This window comes from Podarcis gaigeae (genome assembly GCF_964106915.1).
Source record: "Podarcis gaigeae genome assembly, chromosome: 7".
NCBI classification, from domain to species: Eukaryota; Metazoa; Chordata; class Lepidosauria; order Squamata; family Lacertidae; genus Podarcis; species Podarcis gaigeae.
Window position 1 is genome coordinate 50,539,455 of NC_139683.1, and position 24,664 is coordinate 50,564,118.

The 24,664-nt window shown below is 40.2% G+C and overlaps 1 protein-coding gene and 1 long non-coding RNA gene across 8 annotated transcripts in view; one reads left to right on the top strand and one right to left on the bottom strand.

Annotated features, from left to right (window-relative positions):
• The window catches only part of LDLRAD4 (low density lipoprotein receptor class A domain containing 4), a 280,021-nt gene extending 258,287 nt beyond the window's left edge, over nt 1-21,734 (top strand). For all 7 annotated transcript variants that reach the window (XM_083747042.1, XM_083747040.1, XM_083747041.1 and 4 more), the window contains 2 exons: nt 7,956-8,009; nt 9,544-21,734. In XM_083747042.1, the coding sequence (XP_083603168.1) occupies nt 7,956-8,009; nt 9,544-10,086 (597 nt within the window). In that variant the 3' untranslated portion in view covers nt 10,087-21,734. The remainder of the gene's footprint in view (nt 1-7,955; nt 8,010-9,543) is intronic.
• Nucleotides 3,567-23,777, bottom strand: LOC310848269. Its single transcript, XR_014566252.1, has 3 exons — nt 22,382-23,777; nt 7,295-7,546; nt 3,567-3,875 (listed from the first exon to the last, which is right to left on the bottom strand). It is a non-coding gene; the product is annotated as an uncharacterized lncRNA (long non-coding RNA).
• Between the last annotated feature and the right edge of the window lie 887 nt (nt 23,778-24,664).

A 24,664-nucleotide genomic window follows, 5' to 3' on the forward strand; every position in this document is an offset into this window, starting at 1 on the left:
ATTAGGGTGAGAAAGAATTTAAGGCCACTTAGGGAGCTCCATGACTAACTGGGGATTTGGATCTGGGTCTTTCTGATCCAGCACTACCCATGACCCTTCAAATGGTGGAGGCCATTCACAGAGGAAGGTATGACTGGTGCTCCCCCATTGTTAATATTGCCAAGTACTTTTTTTTGTTTTGTTTTTAATCTTAGTCATGTTTAGCAATCCTGGGGCACTTAGCCATAATTTTACTGAACTAAGGCTATTTTTTAAAGGATGCTCAGGTTTTTGGAGGTCTGTCTTTCTGCATGCCAAACTAAATGAGTTGTATGACCTGTTCTCTACATATGAGGGAATTTCTGCCAGCTGAATGAAATAAGTTGTTGAATCAAGTTTGGCCAGCGTGAATTGGGCTTCAGAACAGCAATGCAAATTCCATGGCTACTACACTATGTATGTATGTATGTATGTATGTATGTTTGGGGCGGGGGGAGAGAAACCTGCAGTTTCTTCTTGGGTGGTTGTTTTCTACCGCTGGCATTACTGCTATGCAAAAAAAAAAAAAAACACATGCAAGTGTAATAAATGCAACTTTTCTTAATCAACAAGATCATATAAGGGCTAAAGAACTGACTAGAATACATCTACAGGAAAAGAAAGTATGAATGGGTGTGTAATGTTACGTACCCGTAATCATGCCTAGAAGTCCTGGTTAGACTGGCCTATCCAGATGTGCACTTATTGGCATGATAGTGCACATGTATGTTCCACACCCTTAATGTGTTTCCAGGAAGCGCCAGTGTGTTTGTAGCAAATGTATTGCTGCATGGAGTGCGCAGCTGTTCTCTGTAGTAGACATTTGGGTTGTAGTAATCAGGTGGGTTGAAGTAATCAGGTGTGATCTGGGCTCTCAGTCTGGCATTTCTTTCACTGGTTGTATTCAGAATCTAAAAGGAAGTTTAACTGTGGCCATCCATAGTGACTGAGAGGTATCAAGTATCCAACAAATTAGATATTATCTGCCTCTCTGCTTAGATCTTGAACAGCCACCGCGAACCGGAAGCCTCCAGTGACTAGGCCTTTATGTTGTCTGATTAAGATGACGGAATGGGAAAAAGCAGTTACAGAGACGTATTGTAAAATCGTGCTTAAAAACAACAGCAAAAAAACAAACAAACAACCCTTTAAAATTCTATTAAATTGTCAATCTTTTTATTTTATTTAAAGAATTTTGAAGGCCTTATTTCTTTTTAATTGGTGATAATGACTGGGTAGTTGATTGTGGGGAAAGTAATTATGTGTGTGCATATCCTGATTCCGGATTTAGAATGTTTGCTGACTAATAATGCCTGAAAGCCGCTGCAGCTTCCTTAACAGACGAAGCCTCAGAGTCTTGGGTGAGGGGGAGCAAGATTTAAAAATATGACATATATGAAAGAAAACAGTCATTTTTTTCTTGGCAGAGTTGAGTGAATTTAGCAAAAGTCTTTCTGGCTAGCTCTAGTGTAGTTGTACGGTTAGGGCTAGGCAGTCTTTTCTTTCCCTCCTCCCCTTACCTCCAAATTCTGAATATTCCCTTTCTGATTCCACGTTTAATATTCCTTAGAAAAATGCAAGATTCATTCCTTTTTTCTCTTGCTACTTTGAACTGCTCCACTAGTTCTGCCTCTAATAACTGCAGCTCTTTCTTGCACAATTCCAAATGCCCCACTGTCTGGGGGTGGTGGAGAGAAACATGCTGCTTGAGCAGTTTTGAACAGAATCACTATATGAACATGGAAACCATGCCTCCTATGAAGTCAGACTATTCATCCATCTAGCTTAGCATTGTCTACTTTGGCTGGCAGCAGCTCTTTGGTGGAGGTTTTTCCCAAGCTCTGATATCTGGGATCTTCTGCATGCTCTATACAGTGAACTAATGCCTACCGCTAAAACAGAATAGGTGAAATGGTACAACTGGGTCAGTACCTTTTCTTGCTTATATATTTATCTCCTTGGCAAAAAACTAACCCAAAGAGAAATTCATTTTGTTTGAATTCTGTCCTTTGTATCTTCAGGTGCTGTTTCTAGCCTTGCTCCCTGACGACTGAATGTTTTTTTTTAGGAAGGAAGTCTTTGCACATTCAGCCATATGTGCAAAGGCTTCCTGCTTGCAGAAGTTTCTGTTGTTGTGGGCATTAGAGCCCTCTCTGCTGATCCTAGTACCTGAGAGGTAGCTCCCATGCCCTCTCAAGCTCAATAGGGGGGGAGTGCCCCTGGAAAGGGCATGCTCTGTGGTGGCCCCAAAGTTGTAGAATTCCCTCCTTGCAGAGATTTGCCTGGCACCTTCATTTATACAGCTTTCAGTGAATGCTGAAGACTCACCTCTTTACTTTGGCTTTTGACACTTGAGATGTATATTTTGGAGGGCCCAGCTTTTTCTGTGATTATATGTTGTTTTGTACTGTTTTAATATTGTGTTTTAACTGTAACCTGCCCTGAGTGAAGTGAGGGGATGATGATGATGATGATGATGATGATGATGAAATAATGTGTTTAGAGAAACTTGCCAGGGTTTAGTTCAATGATGCCAGGATTGAAGTTCAGGTAAAACATCTGTGACAGCTTTGTAATCAATGATCTACTTTACAGTGGTAATAAATAATGGGATTGCCCAACAGGCAAGAAGAAACATGCATCTTTTGTTCCACGCTGCATACTCTTGCTGTAAGCCATTGTATAGTGACGCATATTGTGTCATTTAAGAGAACTAGCAGGTGTCTTTCTGTTTGTGTATTGCCAAAATACATTCTTTCCATAATATTCTTCCCCCCAAAACGGTTTCATAAAAATGTTTCCTAGGTTTTTACAGAACTAGAACTTCACAATAATTGTGCAGTAACATTTCCCTTTGGAAGTTTCCTTGACTGCTGGGAGCGGGACAGGAAGGGTCTTTTCTGAAGCTCCAGTGACATAGGTGGGCCTCTAAAACCAAAGGGAGTTGGAAAAGTATTATTCTTTGCTACTGCGGCTACAACTTCAGCCACAAGCCTAGTTGCTTGTGGTAAGTTAGCATCTCTTCCTAACAGGCAAAGCTTTTGTAAACTGGAAGACGCTGTGCATGGCTTAGTATCTTTTCAATGATTTGTTTCTGAAGCTGAATTACTGTATCTAATCAACCAATCAAATCGGTCAGTTGCATACATACAGTAATCAATAAAATGGAAATAAAAAATCTAAATGCGCCTGCTTAAAGTTGCATGGGGGGGGGGGAGAGTTCTGTCAGGATTTAAGGTGTGCTATGATACAGGCTAAGTGTTTCTTTATGGACGTAGCCCAGTCTGGAAAGCCTGGTTTGTCATGGTACCCCTGGGCAATTTCAGAGACATTTCTGATCATCTTTCTTACTTACTTTATGCTGTATAGCAAATATTTGTCCTGTGTCTGCTCAGTAAAAAGAAGTGAGGATGACTTGAGTATGCAAAAAGTTGTAAAACTTAGTGGTCCTAACTTAGTTGTTTTTCTGCTTATTTTGAACTGTCAGGACCTTTCTCCACTGGTTGGAACCCCCCCCCCCCTAAAAAAAAGTGTGTTTCATGCTATATTGTTTGTTGGTTTGCTTTTTTTAAAGGCTATTTTCTCTCTCTCTGAATTTGTCATGTGTGGCTTTTAATGGAATCCTGCATGTACTTGCCTGTCTCTTTCTAGTGTAGGATGCACTGTGGCATTGCTTATGCTCTGCTTTGAAGAGGAAGTGTTTGGTGTCATTAAGAAATATATTGGTCTGCCCTGTTCTCTTTTCTTTGTCCCACAGGACAGCTAGGCTATAACCAGGTAAAAAGTGCAGACCTTGTGTGCAGGGACCACGTTCACTATCGTCCTGAGATCAGACATATCTGGCCTCTTGCTGCCACCTAGAGAAAAAATGGAAAAATGACACAGAAACCCCATTACTTGCGAATGCAGTGGGAAAGTTATTGTTATACGTATCCTTTTGCTTATTGTATTTCTAATATAATTATAGCAATGCACCATTATCACACTTTTTATTCCGTCAGAGGAACACGTGTGTTGCGTCATCTTTTGAGAGACGTGACAACTTTTGCATCTTGGTCTTCATGGCTTCTGCTTGCTTTGCCTGATCTTGAGCCCAGGGGTGTGGGTGTGTGTGTGGCTGAATATCTACTTTGACCTTACTTCTGACACCAAAGGCATGATATGCGTAGAATATAAAGCTATGTAAATATCTCCCTTTTGAGCAAGGTGATAGACTAATTTCACACTTGCCACTTTTGAGCTTCTTTCCTGCTATTGGTATATGTGTGTGCATTACAGAAATGAGGTTTTAAATGTGCTTTGTGTCTCCCCCCCCCCCCAAATGGAATCTTTTTTTGAAATAGAGTTAAAAGTTAATAATTGGAGACCAGGATCCAAGTGTGTAAAAAGCACCTCTTATAAATCAGCTTTCAGTAGCTCAATCGGTAGAACATGAGACGACAGAACGAAAATCTTTTCATTTTTTATTATGTAATAGGGAAGTGGTGTTTCGAAGCACAGTCGGTCTCTTAAGTGGTACACCTTGACTTTCTGCTGCTGTTCCTCTTATAAGTTCCTTTAACTAGCAGACATAAGCTCTGTAAAATCGTGTAGCTTCCAATCCCAAAAGCATGACAGGCCCTTGATACAAATTGCATATGTTAATTTATATTTATAGATGCAAATTTAGGTCAGCTTCCAGAGGAGAATTTGCCTTGTAAAGCAATGCAATTTTTTTAAAAAACTTTTAAAATTAAAATTAAAATTAAAATCAAAAAAATAAAGGCTAAGAAGAGACGGGAGATTCAGGGCCAGGTGCAAAAGACCTTGGATTCAAGCCCCCTGGGTCACACCCTAACAGTGTCCCTCCCCAAAATGTTTTGCCCATAAAATTGTCAGTTTGGAAAACTCCCAATGGCCTAGTTGAGACATAACTATCCCAGCCCAACAAATGATGCTTTATGAGCCTGGGAACTCGCACACCACCCCCTGCTCCTCACATGCCCTGCTTCACCACAGAGTTCCTTGTTTCTTCAACTAGTTTCCCTTGACATTCAAATAGACAAATTATGGATTACAGTGCAATCACAGCCTGCATAGCTAGCAGGTTAGAGCATGGTGCTGATAACACCAAGGTTGCAGGTTTGATCCCCGGATGGGACAGCTGGATTTTCCTGCATTGCAGGGAGTTGGACTAGATGATCCTCAGAGTCTCTTCCAACTATAGGATTCTATGAGTCTATGAATCACAAACTTATCTTTTGGCAAGCAAATCCCATTGAATCAACGAGGTTTATTCCCAGGTACATGGGTGCAGGATTGTATCCTTAAAAACTAAGATAGCTTCACTGGAGCCAGTAAGGGAATGTGAGCTTGCAGGCTCCTGGGCCAGTAAACCATGGTTTATGTGATCCATTGCATCTGTATGAGGCCAATAAGTATTAAGAATTACAGGTTTTGAGACAGTTGATTTGAATTACTGTTGTGTCTTGAAAGAGCACAGTTACAAGTATTTGCACCTAATTTGGGGCCTTGCCGTGACATTAATTTTCTGGTTTGAGCATCTTAGACCTGGACTGCCTCTTTTGTGAGCAGCACCTGCTTCTCTTTGACCTTTTGGAAGGCGCTTGGTTGTTTTAGTCTTTGGGCTTACTTCTGAATTTTCCTTAATTTCATTAGCCGAGGATGCTTTATGGGTACAGTTCTTCAAGCAGAAATCTCTGGCCAGATACTAGGACTAAGGGGAAAAGGGAATAAGAGTTGTAGGGAGAAGTGGTAGGAAACTGCAGCAGCAGCAACCACAATCACAGCAGGCACTGTAAATGCAACAGAGACCTGAAGAAATTGTGATGGAACCCATTTTAAGGTAGTTTTGCAAATATGAACTAGGGTGTCTCCCTCTCACTTGCCACCCACCCTCTGCTCAGCTCACCTGCTCTATTTCTTAATATACTACTGCAATTGCGTGTCACAACTCTTTCTCTAGGGGAAGGAGATGTTCACAGAAACCACTTCTCAGCTGCTGTGATGTTGGGTTTGGGGGGGTGGGAATTGTCCCATGGAAATTAGAGTAGTTTGGATTTTCGCATTGTGGAATTTTCTGCCACCCTAGAGGGTGATCAAATTTTACATGTTTATTCTACTTGTATTTAGTAAATGAAGCTAATTTTGAAGCTGCAATTGTATTTGCAATTGGCATCCTGCATTGAACTGAAGAAACTGAAAAGTTTCCATGGAAAATCTACCCCATTTTGCCACCCAGCTGATAGGGTCTTCCCATCCAGGAAATGGGAGGCACTAGGAATGCCGTGAGCCTGCTTTCCTCTGCTAAGAAATTAAGAAAGCTGAGGAGTCCCTGAGCTGCTCTTCTGGGCCTTCTACATTGGGGAAATGCATTGAAATGCTATGCGTGCTGTATGTGTCTTTCATTTCTCAGGAGTGTGGATGGGCAAGATTCCTCTCAGGCTTTTTGTTTTTTGGGGGTGGGGAGAAATTGGTTTATTGCCATGGAGGCCAAGCAAGTACCTATTTAAACGTTGATTTCTACGGTGAAATGGATGAGGGATGCACATAAGACTGTTCAAATACTAAGGAGAAATCCTAAACTGTGTCGACTTGGTCTATTCATGCCATCTTTAGCATCAAAGCAGTGTGTTAAAAAGCCACCCACAGCATTCTTAACGACAGATGGACCACAGCCTGTTTGGTGCAATTAGCATTGTACTTCGCTCCCACTGGTGAGCGCAAAGAGCTGGATCCAGATCGAGGACAAAGAGACAGTCCTGGCAAAATTCTATTTCTGAGCAGATTTAAACGAGCTTGTTTTCATGATAACAAACCATTACCTCACTTCAGTAATGGGTTTATTTACACAAAGAGTACATTTCACCTTGGGATAATTAACTTCGTTATTTTCGTTGGGACCTTAGCTAGAAACAGTGAAGTTTGTAGCGTAGCAGTGACCTTTATGTGCTCTCTTCCTTCCTGACCAGTTAGGGTTCTTGGGCCCTAGCCATGTAAACACAAAATGAAGATTCTGACTTGGGATAATCCTAAATGAACATTTTCATATTCATAGCTTTGATGGAAACAAATCTGAAGATGGAAGCTCTTTCTCTCTCTTTCTCTTTAGTTGGCTTAAAAGTTTGTGCCTCAGTTTTCCTGATGGGCTGATCAGTAAAAATAAAAAATGGAATATTATAACAGAAGGAATGATCCACAGAAATATTGGAGTCAGGCATAAAGAAGGGGCAGAGATTAGAGAGAATCTACAAATATAGTGCTAGAAAATCTTTACCGTAGTTTATTTTCATTGATGCAGTTGAGTTTCCACGGAAACTGGATCAAAAAGCCCCATTGCATGTCAACTAGCATATTTGAGTGCGATTTTCATGCACTTTGTTGTCAGATAAAACCTGCAACTACTGGTTTTACAAGCCATCTTCTACTTCTTTTAGATGGTTTTTAGTTTTTATGTATGGTACTTTTAGAAACTGGTAAGACAAAATAAGTATCTTCTAAATGTTCCCTTTGGCAAGTGGCAGGCTTGCTGAAAAAGAGAGAATACTTTTATTCAGAGTGTGTATTCACTGGATTGTGTTACAAGACCAGTTTAAGTAAACTGGAGGTGTAAACTGATATAGACTGGAATGTTGTGCACTTACTGGGAAGTAAGTTCTGTAGAACTAAGTTGGACTTGCTTCGGAGCAAATGCACACAGGGTCAGGCTCTTAGGCTTCATTTACTAGTAGGCCAGGCCCATTGGCTTAATTGGAACTGAATCACTGTATCTGCCGTTGGAGAAAATAAATATATCCTAATTCTTTGAGTATGTAAATATTAGAGCAAATCATGAATGATGTGAAGTTGACTAGGATGTTGAACATTAATATCATGAAAGTATAATAAGAAACCTTGTTCAGAAGCTAAGTGTTCTCTCGTTTTCTCTCTTGTGCTAGGAGGGGTGTTTGTGGCCTTCCGACAGCTCATCTTCACGTCGGGGAGCTTCCGAGGTAAGCTCTCATTCACACTTCAGATCTTCCAGAAACTACATTTTTGTTAATAGCACATCTTTCCCCCTTGTGCTGTGACTGCAGTTTTGCAGTCAATTTCTGTCAGTTCAACTTAACTTCAAGTCTTAAGCATATGTGGTGCTGGGGCGCAAAGATCTCTCCCCCCCCCCCAGGTTGTCCAGTCCCAGGTGAGCAGGAGGGCAGAGCCGGCTGCCTCAGTGTCTCCAAACTCACAGCGCAGAGCCGCCCGCAGCAGAAGAGCCCACCGTGGCGCTCCGACCGACGGACAGGCTCTTCTCTGGACTCAACTCTTGGGCCCTGGACTCTCGGTCTGGCGCCCCTGAGAACCCAGCACCCGGGCACCCCACACCCCTAGCGCCTATGCTTCCAGTGTGTAAATTTCCACACAGTTTTCCTAAAATAAGTGGGATCGTTGAGAGAGGAAGTGGTTTGTACAGTGTTACCTTGGTCTACGAACAGCCTAGTTCACAATTTGGAATACAAACACTTCAAAACTGGAAGAAGGTGTTCTGGTTAACAAACTCTTTTTGGAATCGAACGTACTCTGTTTGGGAGTGCACTTCCATTTTGAGCGCCACACTTCCATTGCCCGACAGTGGAGAAGGCGGTCATCATGGTGTTTCCCACAGGCACGAGGGAGGGAAGCTGCGTGCCCGCCAGCCAGCTAGTTTGCAGGTGCGCAGCTCCCCCCCCCCCATGCCGCTGCGGGAGGCGCACACTCTAGGGAGCATTTCCCACAGCAGCATTGGGGGGGGGGGGATCTGTGTGGATCCCAGTTCAGCTACTGTTTGATTGGTTGTGTGACTGCAGAAATGGATAAAAGCCCCCCCATCCAAACAATGACTATCAGTGCAGGTAATAATTTTTTTTAGTTTTCATTTTTATCATCCACAATACTGTTTTATTTTATAGTACAGTACATTGATTATTGCTTTCATTTTATGGATCAATGGTCTCGTTAGATAGTAACATTCATGTTAAATTGCTGATTTAGGGGTTGTTTTTAAAAGTCAGGAACAGATTAATGCATTTTGCATTACTTTCTTTGGGAAAGCACGCCTTGATTTAAGAACAGACTTCCAGAACAGATTCAGTTCGTAAACCAAGGTACCACTGTGTAGAGCTCCTTGGGCCACGGGTCCTCCTCAGGTGTTGTACACTGGCTAGGGTTCAAGGAATCGAATCAAAGACCCAGTGGAGAATATAATTTTGGATCAGAAGTTTCCTAAGCTTTAGAATTCATTCAATTTGTCTGATTGGTTAAATCAAATTTGTTTGCAGAAGTCTTGTCCTATGACTGAAACTCATCCGTGCCCTTTTCCTTGGCCCAGATGCTTGGGTTATATAAGAAATCTTGGAGACTATCATCCAGGAAAATAACCCTTTATGATGCTGCTTCCACATTATTCTACCCCACACCTGTTATGTGTCTCTGTATTGAGTATGTCTAATACATGTGTGAACTAGGCTTTAACTTGATTGATTAGTTGATGCCTCCTCCTTCACACTGCAGATCATGTATGCCCCACGGTCGAGAGACAGGTTTACTGCTCCATCCTTTATGCAGAGGGAACATTTCAGCCGCTTCCAGCCAACCTACCCATACATGCAGCACGAGATTGACCTCCCTCCTACTATCTCCCTCTCCGATGGTGAAGAGCCGCCACCATACCAAGGGCCATGCACTCTGCAGCTTCGGGACCCAGAACAACAGATGGAACTCAACAGAGAATCTGTGAGGGCACCACCCAACAGAACTATATTTGACAGCGACTTGATAGACATTTCAATGTACAGTGGGGGCCCGTGCCCACCAAGCAGCAATTCGGGCATAAGTGCAACCAATTATAGCAGTAATGGAAGGATGGAAGGACCACCCCCGACTTACAGTGAGGTCATGGGGCATTACCCAGGTTCCTCTTTTTTCCATCACCAGCAAAGCAACGCCCCTCCTTCGTCACATAGGGGGAGCAGACTTCAGTTTCAACAGAACAATTCGGAGAGCACAATAGTCCCAATTAAAGGCAAAGACAGGAAACCAGGAAACCTTGTCTAGTTTCCTTTTCCATATGCACTTGAAGAGAGATGGAAGAATCAAGCAGGAGCATGGTAGAAGTTTCTATGCCCCTGTGCACAATATTGTTTTAAGTTTCATGTGATGCGGTTTCGTAAAACCAAACGTGCAAAGCTGTTGTTTCTGATTCCTTTCAGGGGAATTGCATGAAAAGTGGTTTGAAACAACTACAACCTTCCATTCAGTTTGGCCATGAGCAGTGTTCTACTTTTCTTTTCTTTTTGGGGGTGGGTGGGGGAATATATTATTATTATTTTAAATAAACTATTTGAATTTATTTAATTATAAGAGGTAACTTAGCACAGAAATATGGCTTACACAGCCAGTTTTATATTGAGTGAATGGCTAAAAGAAGAGGACAAGAAAGGGTTACTAGTTAAATGGGGGCAAAATTGGCCAGTTTGCTATCCTTACCCCGCCCTCCCAGAAGTGTGAATTTTTTTATCTGACTCAGCATTTCTGTTTTGTGTGCCAAGGTATAAAGTTAGGGAAAAACCTAGATGAATACGAGGAGTTAATTTGTGTTGTGATACAAGTGTATTAAATTTGCACTATATGAGAACTGTTTTACATGAAGTTCTTCTATATGTTGTCTTTTCACCTGTGGAATAATGATTAGCCCCTAGGAACCCTCTTCAGAAATTTGTCTAGGCTTCTGTTGATTAGTCATTGAAAGGGGACTTTGATTTAATCAGATCTTTTACCATTTTCCATAAATAAATAAACAGCAAAAGACATCTTAACATGTTACCCTTTGCAATAATTTTTGCATTCAAACGGGACATTGGCAAGTTGTCTTAGAAATTTATGAGTGGAAGAAAGCAAATGTGAAATTACAGACGTTTCCTTTAGGTGGTTTTTGCTATAAGCCATTTGTTTAACTAGAAGCAGATAAAAATGCCAGATGCATTTACCTTTTTGTGTGTGATTATTACTAAATCCTATTGCTTGTCCCCCTCTCTTAAAAAAATAATGCAGTGTCCTTGTTACCTAAAGCTTCTGCAGATTTTTATATTCACTGGAGCCCATAATCAGTTGCATAGCCTGACATCCTACAATAAATGGTTTAAACATACATTATGAGTTTTTGCTGTTAAATTGCACTTTTGTTGTGCTTTTCCTATTATCTTTTGTGTGCTAGATCAGACCTCTGTAAGGCCTTTCCCTAGTAGCTTCCATTTCTTCTGCTAGTTTGACAATGCTAAAGTGGTTGTTTGCAGAGCTTGCACCATTAGAATGCTACGGGGAATTGTTTGGGAATCTGAGTTAATCAGTTTTGTAATTGGTTAATCATGTCTTCATGCACTGATCTGAACTGGTTTATGTCGAGTGTGCAAACAGTTGTGTAAACTTGTTTTTAGGATCATGCTCTGTCATGTTTTTGAAAATCATTTAGAACTGTACCATATATATTATTTTTTTAAAGAAAATGCAGCCTAAGGCATCCCTGTGAATTTGTATTTCATTCTGTGATTGATCACCTGTGTTGCAAATGAAATTGGAAGGTATTCCAAAGGGGACTGGTTGTGAAAACAAAGCACACACAAAGCACAAACAGGTACTTCAAATGCAGTTAACAAATGAACTTTAAAAGAAAGCGTCTTAAATTTTGATATTCCTGAGAGAGTTTTAGCTGCATGGCAAAGATTTCCCTTGGAAGTCTCCCTTTTGTATAGTCGTTAAGGGCACCATTTTGCAAACTCGAACAGCTGACAGGTGCACCATCTATTGTAATGACCTGCACTGTAGCCCTTGCTCAGCTTGAAGTTTGGATTTCTGTTGAACTTCACAAACTAAAGGAATTTAAGATTGAAACCTGATTGCCGAACGGAGTCTCTGATCTATGCAGAATTTTTATGCCAAATCAGCATGTGTGGTGTATCTGTGCTTTAGATGTTTTCTCTGTATAAATATGCTTTCATTAATCTAAAGTGGCTTGTGAACTTGATGACTATCTTGAGGGACAGTCTAGCTAATAATCTAAAACCACAGAAGCTTTTTGTGAGCTGACCAGAGCCCACTTCCTCATTGTCCTAAAGTAGCCATGATTTAAAAGCTCTTTTTCTCATCTAAGTAAGCGGGGCTGACTTGCATACCTCTGTCTGTCACGTGTTAACTAAATATCTCGTGATAGCTTAGTTGTGTGAACAGCCACTACAAGTCGGCTATATTGAAGTTCTTGCTTTTTGTGAATGCTGTTCCTTTCAAGGGAGATAAGCTTATAAGGTGATTTAGTAGTATCCATTTAATAATATCCACTGGACTCTGTTCAGTGAGACTAAATGACCAGCTGTTCTTCAGCTCCTGCCTAATGTGATTTCCAAGTGAGACGTTTCTGAACTTAATATTACAGAATTAAATGGTTAGAGATGGGGCATACCTTTATATTATAATTTGGATTTAAAGTTTGCACATGTGTTAAATTAGTTTGCATCTGTAGAAAGTTTCTCCTGTTGTATGATCTGATAATTTATTCAAACCTCTAAGGTCTTTGCATTTCAGCAGTCATTAATTGGAACTCAGCTGACAAACTGGTACTTATTGGATCAACCGATGGGCAAGTAGGTGTTGGCATTAGATCACCTGGACTCCAAATTTCCTCCCTGCTTTGCCAAGAATGTATTCCATAAAAGGTAATGCTGTTGGATTTGGTCTAGTGTTAAGTTTAAGCACTGATCTGCAGAGGGTTAGGATTATTTCTAGGTGGCTGCCACAAGTTCCTGAGCTCTCCCGATTTCCTGTGTTTATTCAAAGGTTTTATTATTTCAGAAAGCTCTACATCGTTCATGCATTTGGCGTGAGGGCTTAAACATAGATGCATATTCATGAGCAGATGCTTACCCATGAGATGGCCCATCATTATGTGTCTAAGCAGCATCAAGGCTGAAACATCTTTCTCCTTTATACTTACATAATCTCCAACTTAAATATATGAGACCACATTAATGTCATCCTGAGCTGGGACAATCTCTATTTGGCTGGCTGTTGGGTTCTTTCTTTCTTTTTCCTTTGCTGCATCTATGAGTATTGAGATGTTTCTCCTTTGTTGCTGTCCTTTTTTGCACCTGCAAGGGCATTCCTGACATAATGAATTTGATCCCAGGTTCATTAATGAGAACAAAGTTTGTTTAGCATCTTGGATGAGAATTGCTAGTGAGCTTAGAAGTGCGTAAATTCTAATGTGCTTCTTTGTACTTGCTTCAGGACAAGACTTAATGTGGCATGGATTCTTTTTTTGGGGGGGCAGATATTCTTGAATGAGGTGGGAAGGGATGTCAAGGGGTGCGTCGCTATGTTTAAAATGCAAGATAATTTCTTAAAACAAATCCTGACTTGGTACAGGATGACTTTAAAAAATCAGTTCTAAGCTGAAAATCTCATCAACTCTACATCTGAAAACAAGTGCCCTCCCAAGCAGGCCCATGTAGTGGGGAGGGGGGGCAAGATACATTTGCCCCAGGCCTCGGGTTGGGGGGGGGGGGCTCACCAGCAGCCTGCTGGACCTACACTGTTTGAGTTTATAACTTTATTCCAACAAGACTCCCACCCCCAGCCTCAGACAAGCACTACAGAGGCCTGCTCCCAAATATTGTACCCAAGTCTTGGCAAATAATAGCAAAAGCTGGTCAAGATTATTTTGATATCTGAGGTAGTCTCTCTCCTTAACATTAAAAGCACACAGACAGTTTGTTGCCCTTTCAGTTCATCCAAAATCAGCTGCTTGAAGTGGCTGTCTGTGTCGGCGTAGGGCTTGTCTTGCCGGAAGGCTAGCAATATGAAACATGCAAAGTGTGTATAGACCACAAAATCAAGGTCCCAAACCTTTTCATGTTTAGCATCATTCAAAAGGGAGCATCTCCTCTTTATAGAGACACACACAATGCTCAAACCAACCTATGACAGAAGGGATGTGTGGAAACTGGCTGCTCCATTTTTTTGTAGACTATATGCAAGAGGGGATTTAAACCCAACTTTGAGGATTATCCCTTGTCATTTTTCTGTTAGTGTGTGGCAGTCCCCCAAACATCAGATGTTATGCAGGAGAATAATGCAAAAAATAGTTTCCTTTTTCACCTCTCAAGCTTCTTTCAACTAGCTTGAGACCATGTACAATCAAAGAACACTTGACTTTTTAAATTGCTTTTAGTTTGGTACAGATTAAACTATTTTGCAGCATTCTTCGATTGGTTTTGAAAATCAATTGTATCTAAATCTAGTTCTTTCAGAATTTGCAGTGTTATCTTCCCTTTTTCCTGTGGAGGAGAGAGAAATTCACTAATATTAACAGACTTTATTCAAGGCCTGCATATATGGGATCCCTATTTAAAATGTTATAAATGCCTCTTCCTAGGAAGGAAATGATAAAGGTTTATGTGGTGGTTCCTATTGAGAACTCTAGAAGAATTCTAGCTCAGAACTAGCTCACAAGTTCTTCACTTGTGAAAATGGTGAACTGAGGCGCTTAAGGTGGTAAGATAATTTAGCCTAAATTTAAGTAGTTGTTTTAGGACTTTTAATTGTGCAGTTTAAAAGTGAAAGTTGTTATAAGAAAGTACCAATGGGAGCTACTTATTTCATTGCACTCCATGTACATTTTCAGGGCTTCATTCCTACTTGTTTGGTGTTGGGCATGAAATTAAGTTACATCTGTTATGTCTTCCAATTCCTTTACACAAAATACTGATTGGATATGTTTATGAAATAGGGGCATTCCTTGTATACCATAACCTCACACCACTTTGAACAATGAGTTGTATGTAGAGCATTTAAAGATGCATCTAGTTTTGCGGGTTTGGAGTGATACCAACATATGCAAACCACACAGGAGCTTTACCAGTCTTCACATTTATTCTTGCTAATCAAAATGGCAGTCTTGAGCATCAGCTCAGTGGACACATTCCAGAACAGGGACTTATAATGTGCAGCAAACAGATACTGTTTCTGGTTGGTACCACTTTTCTTGTTTTGGCATGATAATGCTAAATCAACAGGGGCAGGTGGTGTCATCAGGATGCAGTAAGTCTTCGGTCCACTGAAGCTGCACCATAGCATGACTGCTAGAAATTCTGTTTTCTTGTTTTGAAACATCATGCATGCAGAAACTGAAAACTGCCCCTGCAGTTTCATATGTCCAAGAGATATCATACTGTTGAGTTAACTGCATGCTCCTTGGCCAAGAAAAAACCCAGATCACTTTGCTGTTCTGAAAATATTGTGTTATTACACTATAATTTATTTTTGTTTTTGTGCCTGTGTAATGTATGACACAGAATCATAATATCGAGGCATTTAATGTTTTTTCAGCTACAGACTAAACTAGGGAGGCAGAGGTGTTTCCTCCCCCCAATACAAATCAAACCCCTTGCTACAACATCTCTCATATTCCAACTTTTGGATAACTTTAGTAAAACAATAACCTTCATTTATATATCTTTTTAATTTGGAGGAAAACTTCGTTGTGAAACAATGCTACCTTTGCTTTATAGGCATGGAGGTGATAGTGGTGGCGGAACCCCTTGAAAATATTAGAACACTTAACTCAGTAAAAAAAAAAGTCTCTAAAATGATGTGCAGTGCACACAATTGTTCAAGGTGTTATCTTGACATAACTTCCAAATGGCAGTTTAGTGAAGCCAATGGAATTTCTATATATCACTTCAATTTGCTTTTGTAGATTCATTGAATATCTTGTCTATTCAGATTTTAGAAACTTTTTCAGTACTATTCCAGAGATTTGGTATCGATTTTTTGAATGGTATAAATCAACTAATTAAGCCTTTTTGCCTTTAGAGCTACACATTTGAGAGGAGCTGGTAAAAGGCAGAAGTGTTTGTCACGAGAATGCAACAAGTATTTGGTCAGGTGATTACGTCTAGTTATTTCTTCTTTGCATATGTTCTTCTTGCTCAGATATTTCTTGCTGGGACACAAGTGGTGCTGTGGTCTAAACAACTGGGTCTCTTGGGCTTCCTGATCGGAAGGTCAGTGGTTTGAATCCGCTTGATGGTGGTGAGCTCCCATTACTTTGTCCCAGCCTTTGTCAACCTAGCAGTTTGAAAGCACGCCAGTGCCAAGTAGATAATGAGGCACTTCTGCTATGGGAAGGTAAATGGCGTTTCTGTCACGGTGTTCATTTGTGCCAGAAGCAGTTTAGTCATGTGGCCACATGACCTGGAAAGCTGTCTGTGGACAAACGCCGGCTCCCTCGGCCTGAAAGTGAGATGAGCACTGCAACCCCATAGTCGCCTTTGACTGGACTTAACCGTCCAGGGGTCCTTTTTTATATTTCTTGCTACCCCACCCAGGCGTATGTGCGAGAACGTTCATTCCATCCAAGATCTCTCTTCTTTGCAAGTGTCCTGTCCAGGACTACTTTTGGATTGATGCAAGTAGAAAAGCATCCTTTTGAACCTATGGAAGCAGAATCAGCAACACCACACAAGCACTACCTTGTCTGTGGGTGTAGTTTGGTCAATACTTGCTTTTTAATTTGGATCGTTACCTTCCTAAATAAAAATGAGCAAAGGTTTTTCTTTTTTAAAAATCCACTCTTTGCCTTCATTTCACTGTTTGCTTGTCAGCGAATATTACTAAAAAATTCTGTTAAATCCATTATTTTCTTTCTCAAAAGTCTGCCTCCCCCTACCTGTATGTGCACCTTTGTGTATATGTCTGTCTAGATTTGGCTAGGAAGAATGCAGTTTTCCTCACATTCTTTGAATGGAGACATGGCAAAAGTAATTTCTTCTTGTACTCTGGTATGATCCTTGGGGAAAGTCTGCGGCTGCCACATAGTTTCTGCTGCTACTAGTGCTTAGAATTGGATTTGAAAATATATATGGCTAAGGCCATCAAGCAAGGCTTACTTTTTCTTGTTTTGTAGAACTCCATGGAAGATTTCTCTTCCTAAATTAACTCTAATTAATAGAATGCTATTGTTGTTGTTCCAAGTCTTCCTAGAGACAGGGCTCTAGGATAGGCTACTTAGTATATATTGGAAAAATGCTTGCTACGGGCTTTGGGGACTATGTCAAACAAGTGTTCCTTAAAAATAAAGAGGCCCCTATATGGAGACTGATGCTTGCAATTTGGATGACCCCAATGGCTTAAAACAAGTGAGTTTTCTGTGACAAGGTATAAGAAGACAATGACAGTTATATTCTTCAGTTATGTTTGTCAACGGAACCACCAATCATTTGCCAAAATAAGATTTTTTATTTTTTTACACTGAATTGTACCCTCCATCCCTGGCACCCGAGGGGCATACTCTTAAAAGCACTCTGAAGGTAATCGGATTATCCAAGTATTGACTTGTAGTGAAAAGGTATACTTTATGGCCAAACTAGCCATTTCACTTACGGACTTTCCATAATAGACAGGCTTACTCACTACTTTATTTGAACATACTCCTGCTGAAGTCAGTGGTGTGTATGGTAAATTGCCTTTTGAATGCCAGTTTTGAAAGTGGCTTTACTTTTTTAGGTGATTCATTTGCCTGGTTTAATTTTTTTCTGATAATATTACAGTGATGACAACCACCAGTGTCAAATGTTAGAACTACAAATATATTGGTGAAAGCTCTCATACTGTCTTTTATTGCTTCTTTCTGTTCTGAAGAACAATTGGAAGTGCTGAGACTAGTTGGAACATGTCTTAAACAAGACCAAACACAAACATTTTCCCCAGCTTACATGAATTTTGGTGGTTCGGAATCCAATGCACTGAATGATCCTTTTGTCATTCTCTAGCTCCCTTTTAATGCTAGAAAACTGTCCATTGGGCTAGGGGGAAATCTTTTATTCCAGTCCCACCAAATGTGTGGGTTGACAGTGATGGCTGTTGAGTAATCCATTTGTATTCATGGAAGTCTGTTCCATTGAAATGGGTATGGGTTTAATTTCATGTAATTCTGTGTAGGATCAGGCTGGTTGTTGCGGTATTGCTGCTGCTGCTGCTGCTTCTAAGTAGAGTTGGTATGTGAGGTTCTTTGTTTGTTCCCTCCCCACCCCATCTCTTTGCCCTTCAAATAAATAAATATTTTGTCTGTGTTTGTCCCATACGTTACGAAAGGGATATGACTGTGTGTATAAAATATATCATTTGGAGGTATGCACGATTATAGTTCATAAGCAACTAAGGTGCCTCAAGTTCAGGAACATCCCCCTTGCACTCTCTAGGCTTGAAACTTCAAAGGCCATTGAAATCAGTAGAAACATTCCCAGTGACTTGAATGATCCTTTGATTCGAGCCTGTTCTCCCAGCTTTGTTGTGCCTCACTGAAAATGGTGCTTTTTTTGGTCATCCGTCTCTTCAATTTTGATTTTTAAGGGTGCTGTATATAACATGAATATATTATGCACATATCCTACCCAATGGGTAGAAAAATAAAATGAAACGAAACCCATTGTTAATATTGTAACATAATGTATAGAAGATAACTGTTTAAACACAAAAAGGCATAGAACTTGTGAATGCCTACTTATGTGCTTTGTCCTTTTTTGTAAGAATTTGCAAAAGAATGCATACAAAGGACGGGAAGTCCCATGTATTTTTATTTTCCTATTAAATATCAAAGTACTATAAGGGAAAAAAAGTTTGAACAAACCACTTTTGATTATTAGCCTGTTGATGATAATTGGTTGCTTGATGCATCTCTGCTGTAAGGAGTCACTTGCGAGTGGTGTTTGTGTGTGTCACTTTAAATGCATAAATACTTAACGTTGTAGCTAGCTGCTGATTTTTCCTTGTTGCTTTACTTGTTATGAGATTAGACCAGCCTTGGCTTCTTTTTATTATTTATGACACGATCAACCTAGAGATGGGCTGAATCCTAAGAACACCTATATTTGAAATGCCAACATTTTAAAATAAGATTCGGTGAAAGTAGGAACTTAATTCCAAACCACCCTTCAAAATGTAAGATGGACAAGCATTTTTGTTTCACAGGAGCAGGATTTTTTTTTTTAATGCCATTTTAAATTTAGTGTGTGGTCCAGGCAGTGATCTTAAGGGGGGTGAATTGGTGTTCCCTGCACATCTTTCCTTTGCAGTAGGAATGTGCTGGTCACTGTGATACAAGACTTGCTATCCAGTCCTTATAACCCAAGTGATATAAGGAATAACACATACTGCTGGCTACCCTCCCACAAAAATAACAGAATTTTGCAGGTTCTTCACTGCACAAACTTTCATGCACTTTTCATTTTAGTGAACACAAGCACTGCCATCTTGATGTGTCTTCCCAACTTGTCCATCCAGTGTGTGTGTGTGTGTGAGAGAGAGAGAGACAGACAGACAAGATTTTAAAAGGTTCTGGTTGCCCATTGCAGGTTGAACTTGGGAATGCTTGACGTTATGGTGACTTTTGAAGGATGCAAGCTACTTTCCTTGCAAGACCTTTTTTTCTGTTTCTTTTCTTATGAGAGTCTATTGCATTATTATTTTTTTGCTTTTGCGACTTTGTTTTTAATTTGGATAATGAGACAGGACTTAGACCCTTGATGAGAACAAGGAAAATATTGTTTGGTGTGGCAGGTGCTGTGCTCAGCAAGGTTGCCTTGGCAGTACAAGTTCACCATCTGTCTGCACTGTATCCTGCTTCTGGAGCTTAGGCTTATTAGGCAAAGCAAATACCTCAGAAAAAACTAAGGCAGGTTTTTAGTGTTGAAGACAGCAGAATATTGTAATTACTTTTCTTTCTTTTTTTAAAGGAACCCTTTTCAATATCCTTGTTGGTTCACTGGTTCAGAATGACCTTGTTACTCAAGAGTGTGAAATTTGTTCCTCTAACAAGTCTATGTTTTCCTCCTCTTGAGTGACACGGTGATGATGTGGATGCCTTTCAGGTTAAACTCAACAGAACTATCCTAGTCGGTCTCTTCTAGCCCACCCCCAGCAAAGCTGGACCATAAATTGATGCTTGACCACACCTTTGTTGACTTAACTTACAGGAATGAAGAGAAGTCCTCCATGTCTCGTGGTAGCTGTGTTCTCAGGAGACATTGTGGCTTTCAAAGGCTGTGCTTAAAAAGTTTTTTTGTTTTTGTTTGGCTGCCCTTGTCAGCAATCATTATCTAGGCCATTGCTGGAGGACTGATCCAAATCTGAGAAGCAGTCTGCCTTGTCTTTCACAGTGGAGGTCAACAAGGCCAAACAAGTTCAGAAATGTGTTCTTCACTAAGCTCTTACTAGCATATCGTTACTTCTGTACCAGGCCTGCAGTTTTGCTTGTTGATATCCTTCTAGGAAATATATACTTCTATCCTGTACCAGGATACTAATTGCTATCCCCATCCTCAAGTACTGTGGTGTTTGTGGCGCTTTCATATTTTTGCCATCTGTTCTGTTCCTCCATCTCCACACCCACACTAGAGATTTTTAAGTAGCCTCCCAAAAACTTGTGTGCACGGTTTAAATATTGTTTGTTCATTTGGTTGGGAGATGGAGTGCTAACCTTTTAAACTTTCGTTGTGCTGACCATTTCCTTGCTCGCTCTGCGCTATTGTGATGTTCTCCAGAGTAGATGAAACCTTGCATGTTAGTGAACTGTGTGCAGGGTGGTATTTAGCATGCAGGTTGAAAATTGCAATAACAAAATGTTTTATACCCATTGGACCAAAAAAACCCAACACCCCCAAACCCTCAAAACCCTTCTCTTTAAAAATAATCAATCTGCTTTGAATCTGCAGTGAGGAAAGATAAGATAAAAACCTGTCAAGTAGACCTGGAGCTCCGTTCAGACTTTGCCACTTATTAGATATCTATCATTTTAATTCAAACTTTAGCCCCTCACCCCACAACAACCTGCATACAACCAAACACTTTCCCTCTGGAACAAGAGCTCAAAGGCATGTTGTTAAGACGGCAAAAATTAAAACAGACTTTATCAGAGTAACTATTTTCTTTACGTGCAGTACTAAAGCAATTTACACATTATCAGAGACCTTGGTCTTCAAATAGCAAATAATGTTTCTATTGTTTGCACACTAACTTGGCTATTAGATACTGAATTTACTGCTGCATTCATGCCTGCTTTCAGTACATTTTATTATTATTTTAGTGTTAATTTTCCAGCCTATAATCTGTGTTACACAATAAGGTGCATATGATTTATTGCTTTCCAAACTGGGTCATATGTTCTGCTCTTATGTCTGCCTCAGTTGTTTGTGTGTGTTCATTTTCTTTGAAGTTATTCCAAAAATACAAATAATACAGCACTATCTACAATATTTAGTCTTTCATTTAAACTTTTTAAAAGGTATCTGGGGGGGGAATAAAAAAAAAACGTGGTTTTTATTCAAACTTATTGGTAGTGGTTCATGTGAAACTACAAGGAATCTTAACTTGCTTTAAGCTTCTGTTGTTCCCTTTAACCTCAATTTGCTGCTTAATTTCTAATGTAACTTCCAGTTATATGCAGAAAAAGATTTCAGCAGTTGTGTACCTGCCTCCTTTTAACTGAGCAAATGGTGATGTTCTAGTTTTTAGACCTAAGGTCTGTTATTGCAATACTTTTAAAGGAAAATGTTGCTCTAAGTGCTGTTGTTAGTTTTAAATACAGATTTTATGCTTGTTCTTAAGGAGCTGTGGTCAAACCACAGAACAAAGCTATTAAAAAATCAAGATGTTAATTGGTCTCTTGTTCAGTTTTTTCTTTTCTCAAACAGATGATGCTCTAAAATGAGGGGGCGGGAAGCCTAACAATGTTACAGATGCTTGAATATACTCTGGAAATGCAACATACATTTAAAACCCATGACATCCCCCAAAGATGGGGAAGTTTTGTTAAGTGTGCTGGGAACTGTGTAGCTCTATGAAAAGGAAACTACAGGTCTCGGGATTCTAGGCTGTAAATTTGTTTTGGATGCAGTGTGAATTTGCTTCCTGCTATAGCACATATTGAGTTCATGTATGTTGGGAGGGGGAGGAGCCTGTGAAAATTGTCGAACTGTAGCAAAAAGTGATAACTACAGCAAAATGGGTTAATATCAGGGCATGCCCAGATAGGCTGATTGGAAAAAAACGTAAGAAGAGCATTTCCTTGGGCAATAAACTGCTTGTTCCAACAGCATAATCTCCTTCCCCTCCCATACTGTGTGGTGTTTTGGGGCTTCTCTCCACCCTCCAGAGCAGATCTTTTTTTTGGGGGGGGGGGAGGTCTAACTGTGCTAGTTCTGCTGGTTTCTGCTAGTGCGAAAATATAGTCATATAGGACTCATTGGTTTTAAACTTAACTTTTTAAAAATTTACTATAAAAATTAAATAAATCCAAACCTACTTTTACTGAATCCTCTGGGTGTATCTTCCAACAACACTTTTGAGAGAGTTGATTTCTTCTCCCTGTCCCCCAAAGCTTCATTTTATAGATTCCGCTAAAGAAGATAAAAGCTAAGTTTGTTTTTTTTAACCCTGGTCCCAAATCCCCAATGCACCAGTCAAATGTACACAGTTTCATTTCTGAGACTGCTTTGATCTTTATCCTAATCTGCTTTTCACTGTATTTATATTTGTTTGAAAATATGGCTTCCATTTGGTTGTGCCTCCTGAAATCATTGCCTGTCAACCAGCTATAGACAGGGTCACTCTCGTCTCCATAGGTGGTTTCCTGCTGGAAGTTGAATCCAGTATCTGTCTGCTATTATGTGGTAGAATGTTCAGGGTTCGCTTTCAGCCTCCCAAACGTATTGATTTTTTTAAAAAAATAATAATAATCCCTTCTCTAGCTAATGCTCTCTTTCTGAGACTTTGCTGCTTAGACAAAAAATTAATTAGGCTTCTTTTTCATTATCACATTTTTTTTGATCTGCTGTGCTTTGAATGAGTTCTAATTAAAATGTGCAGTTAAAAAGAAACCCTGCTTCCTGTATCATCTCCTGAAATGACCTCATTTACACTCCATTAAGAGGCCAGGACATATTTTGTTTGATGCTTTTTCTGCTTTATAAATCCAAGGATTATGGTTATTAGTTTAAGTTAGCCCAATTGGTCTTGGCCAGCAATGGGGATTACAGTGGTATCTCGGTTTAAGAAAAGCCCTGTTTATGAACTATTCAGTTTACGAACTCTGCAAAACCGGAAGTAGTGTCCTGGTTTGCGAACTTTTCCTCGTTCTAAGAACCGAAGCCAAATGGTGGAAGGGCACTGGCGGTGGGAGGCCTCATTAGGGAAAGCGCGCCTCAGTTTAAGAACAGACTTCTGGAACGGATTAAGTTCGTAAACTGAGGTACCACTGTATAGTGCATCTGTATAATATTCTACAGTATACAATCTTACATACCTAAATGTTTCTATAACTTCAGCATAGACTTTTTACTTATTACATTTATATCCCACCCTTTCCTCCAAGAAATTCAAGGTGACATACATGGCATCCTCACTCCCCATTTTATCCTCACAACTCTGTGACGGAACTTGGGCTAAGAGACAAAACCAGTCACGAAGCTCACTGGGGTCTGTCTCCCAGCTCCCAGTCCAACACTTTAACCAGTATCCCACACTGGCTCTTTGAACCTCTCCCACTTTCAGATGGGAAGAGGGAAGGACATATTTCCAGCAGAGTTTAATCCACAGACTGGCATAATATTTTCTGCATGGCATTGAACTCATCCTCATTGTATGTTATACAAAAATGGATTAGAGCAGCTCATTACCAGAGGGAGACAGTATATTTGGTAGCGGAGCTGCACTCAGTACCTCAAGGAAAGCCCATACCTCAAAATTAACCTTACTCTGTGGGTCCACATAGCAGAGTATTTCAGAATTTCCTCTGAAATTACCAACCCTGCAAACAACAACAGCAGAAAGCAAATCTAGTCTTATGCTAGGCTGCTTTAAAAGGTCTCCGCAAACCTAAACAGGATATCTGACATGTGGTGACATAAGAAAAGTCAGGTTCTGAGCTGCTGTCAGTTGCAAAGGAGCAGAGGAAGCCCCCTCATAATACATCAGGGAGCTCCCTGATGCTTTTCAAGGCCCTTGTGCAAAGGAATAGAAGAGGAATGAATAGAGGTATAATTATTTGTAATGGGTGAATCTCCTTCCCCAGCTCAGTTTTCCATTGGGCTTGGTAAATAAGCTGTTTTGGGAATAAAGATAATAGCAATACTGAAGTAGATGGACCAATGGTCTTAATTCTGCATAAGACAGGTTCTTACGTTATTGTGTTTAGAGATGTCAACACTACAGGACAAAGCAAACGTAAGAAAGCAGTGCAACCTGATTTATCCAAGAGAACACAAATGGGCATTTTTTGTGTGGGTCTCTTATGCAAATTGTGTGGCATTAGTGCTTAGAAAGAAAAACCAACAGCTCTGCTGATCTGTGTTAACAACGGCACATTTTTCTTTCTCTCTGAGATTCTGAAGCTTCTAGGCAAACAGCCAGAACACAGCAGTATCTTAGTGACAGAAACCATATCTTTTCCCCTCCCTGCAACAAGCCTAAGCAACACCCCGGAGCTCAAGAAGCCCCCTTGAGAGCCAGGCCCTGCTCACTCCTGATTAATTTAACTTTTACCGATATTACGGAGATTGACAGTTGAGTAAGTGGAAAATCCCAATTT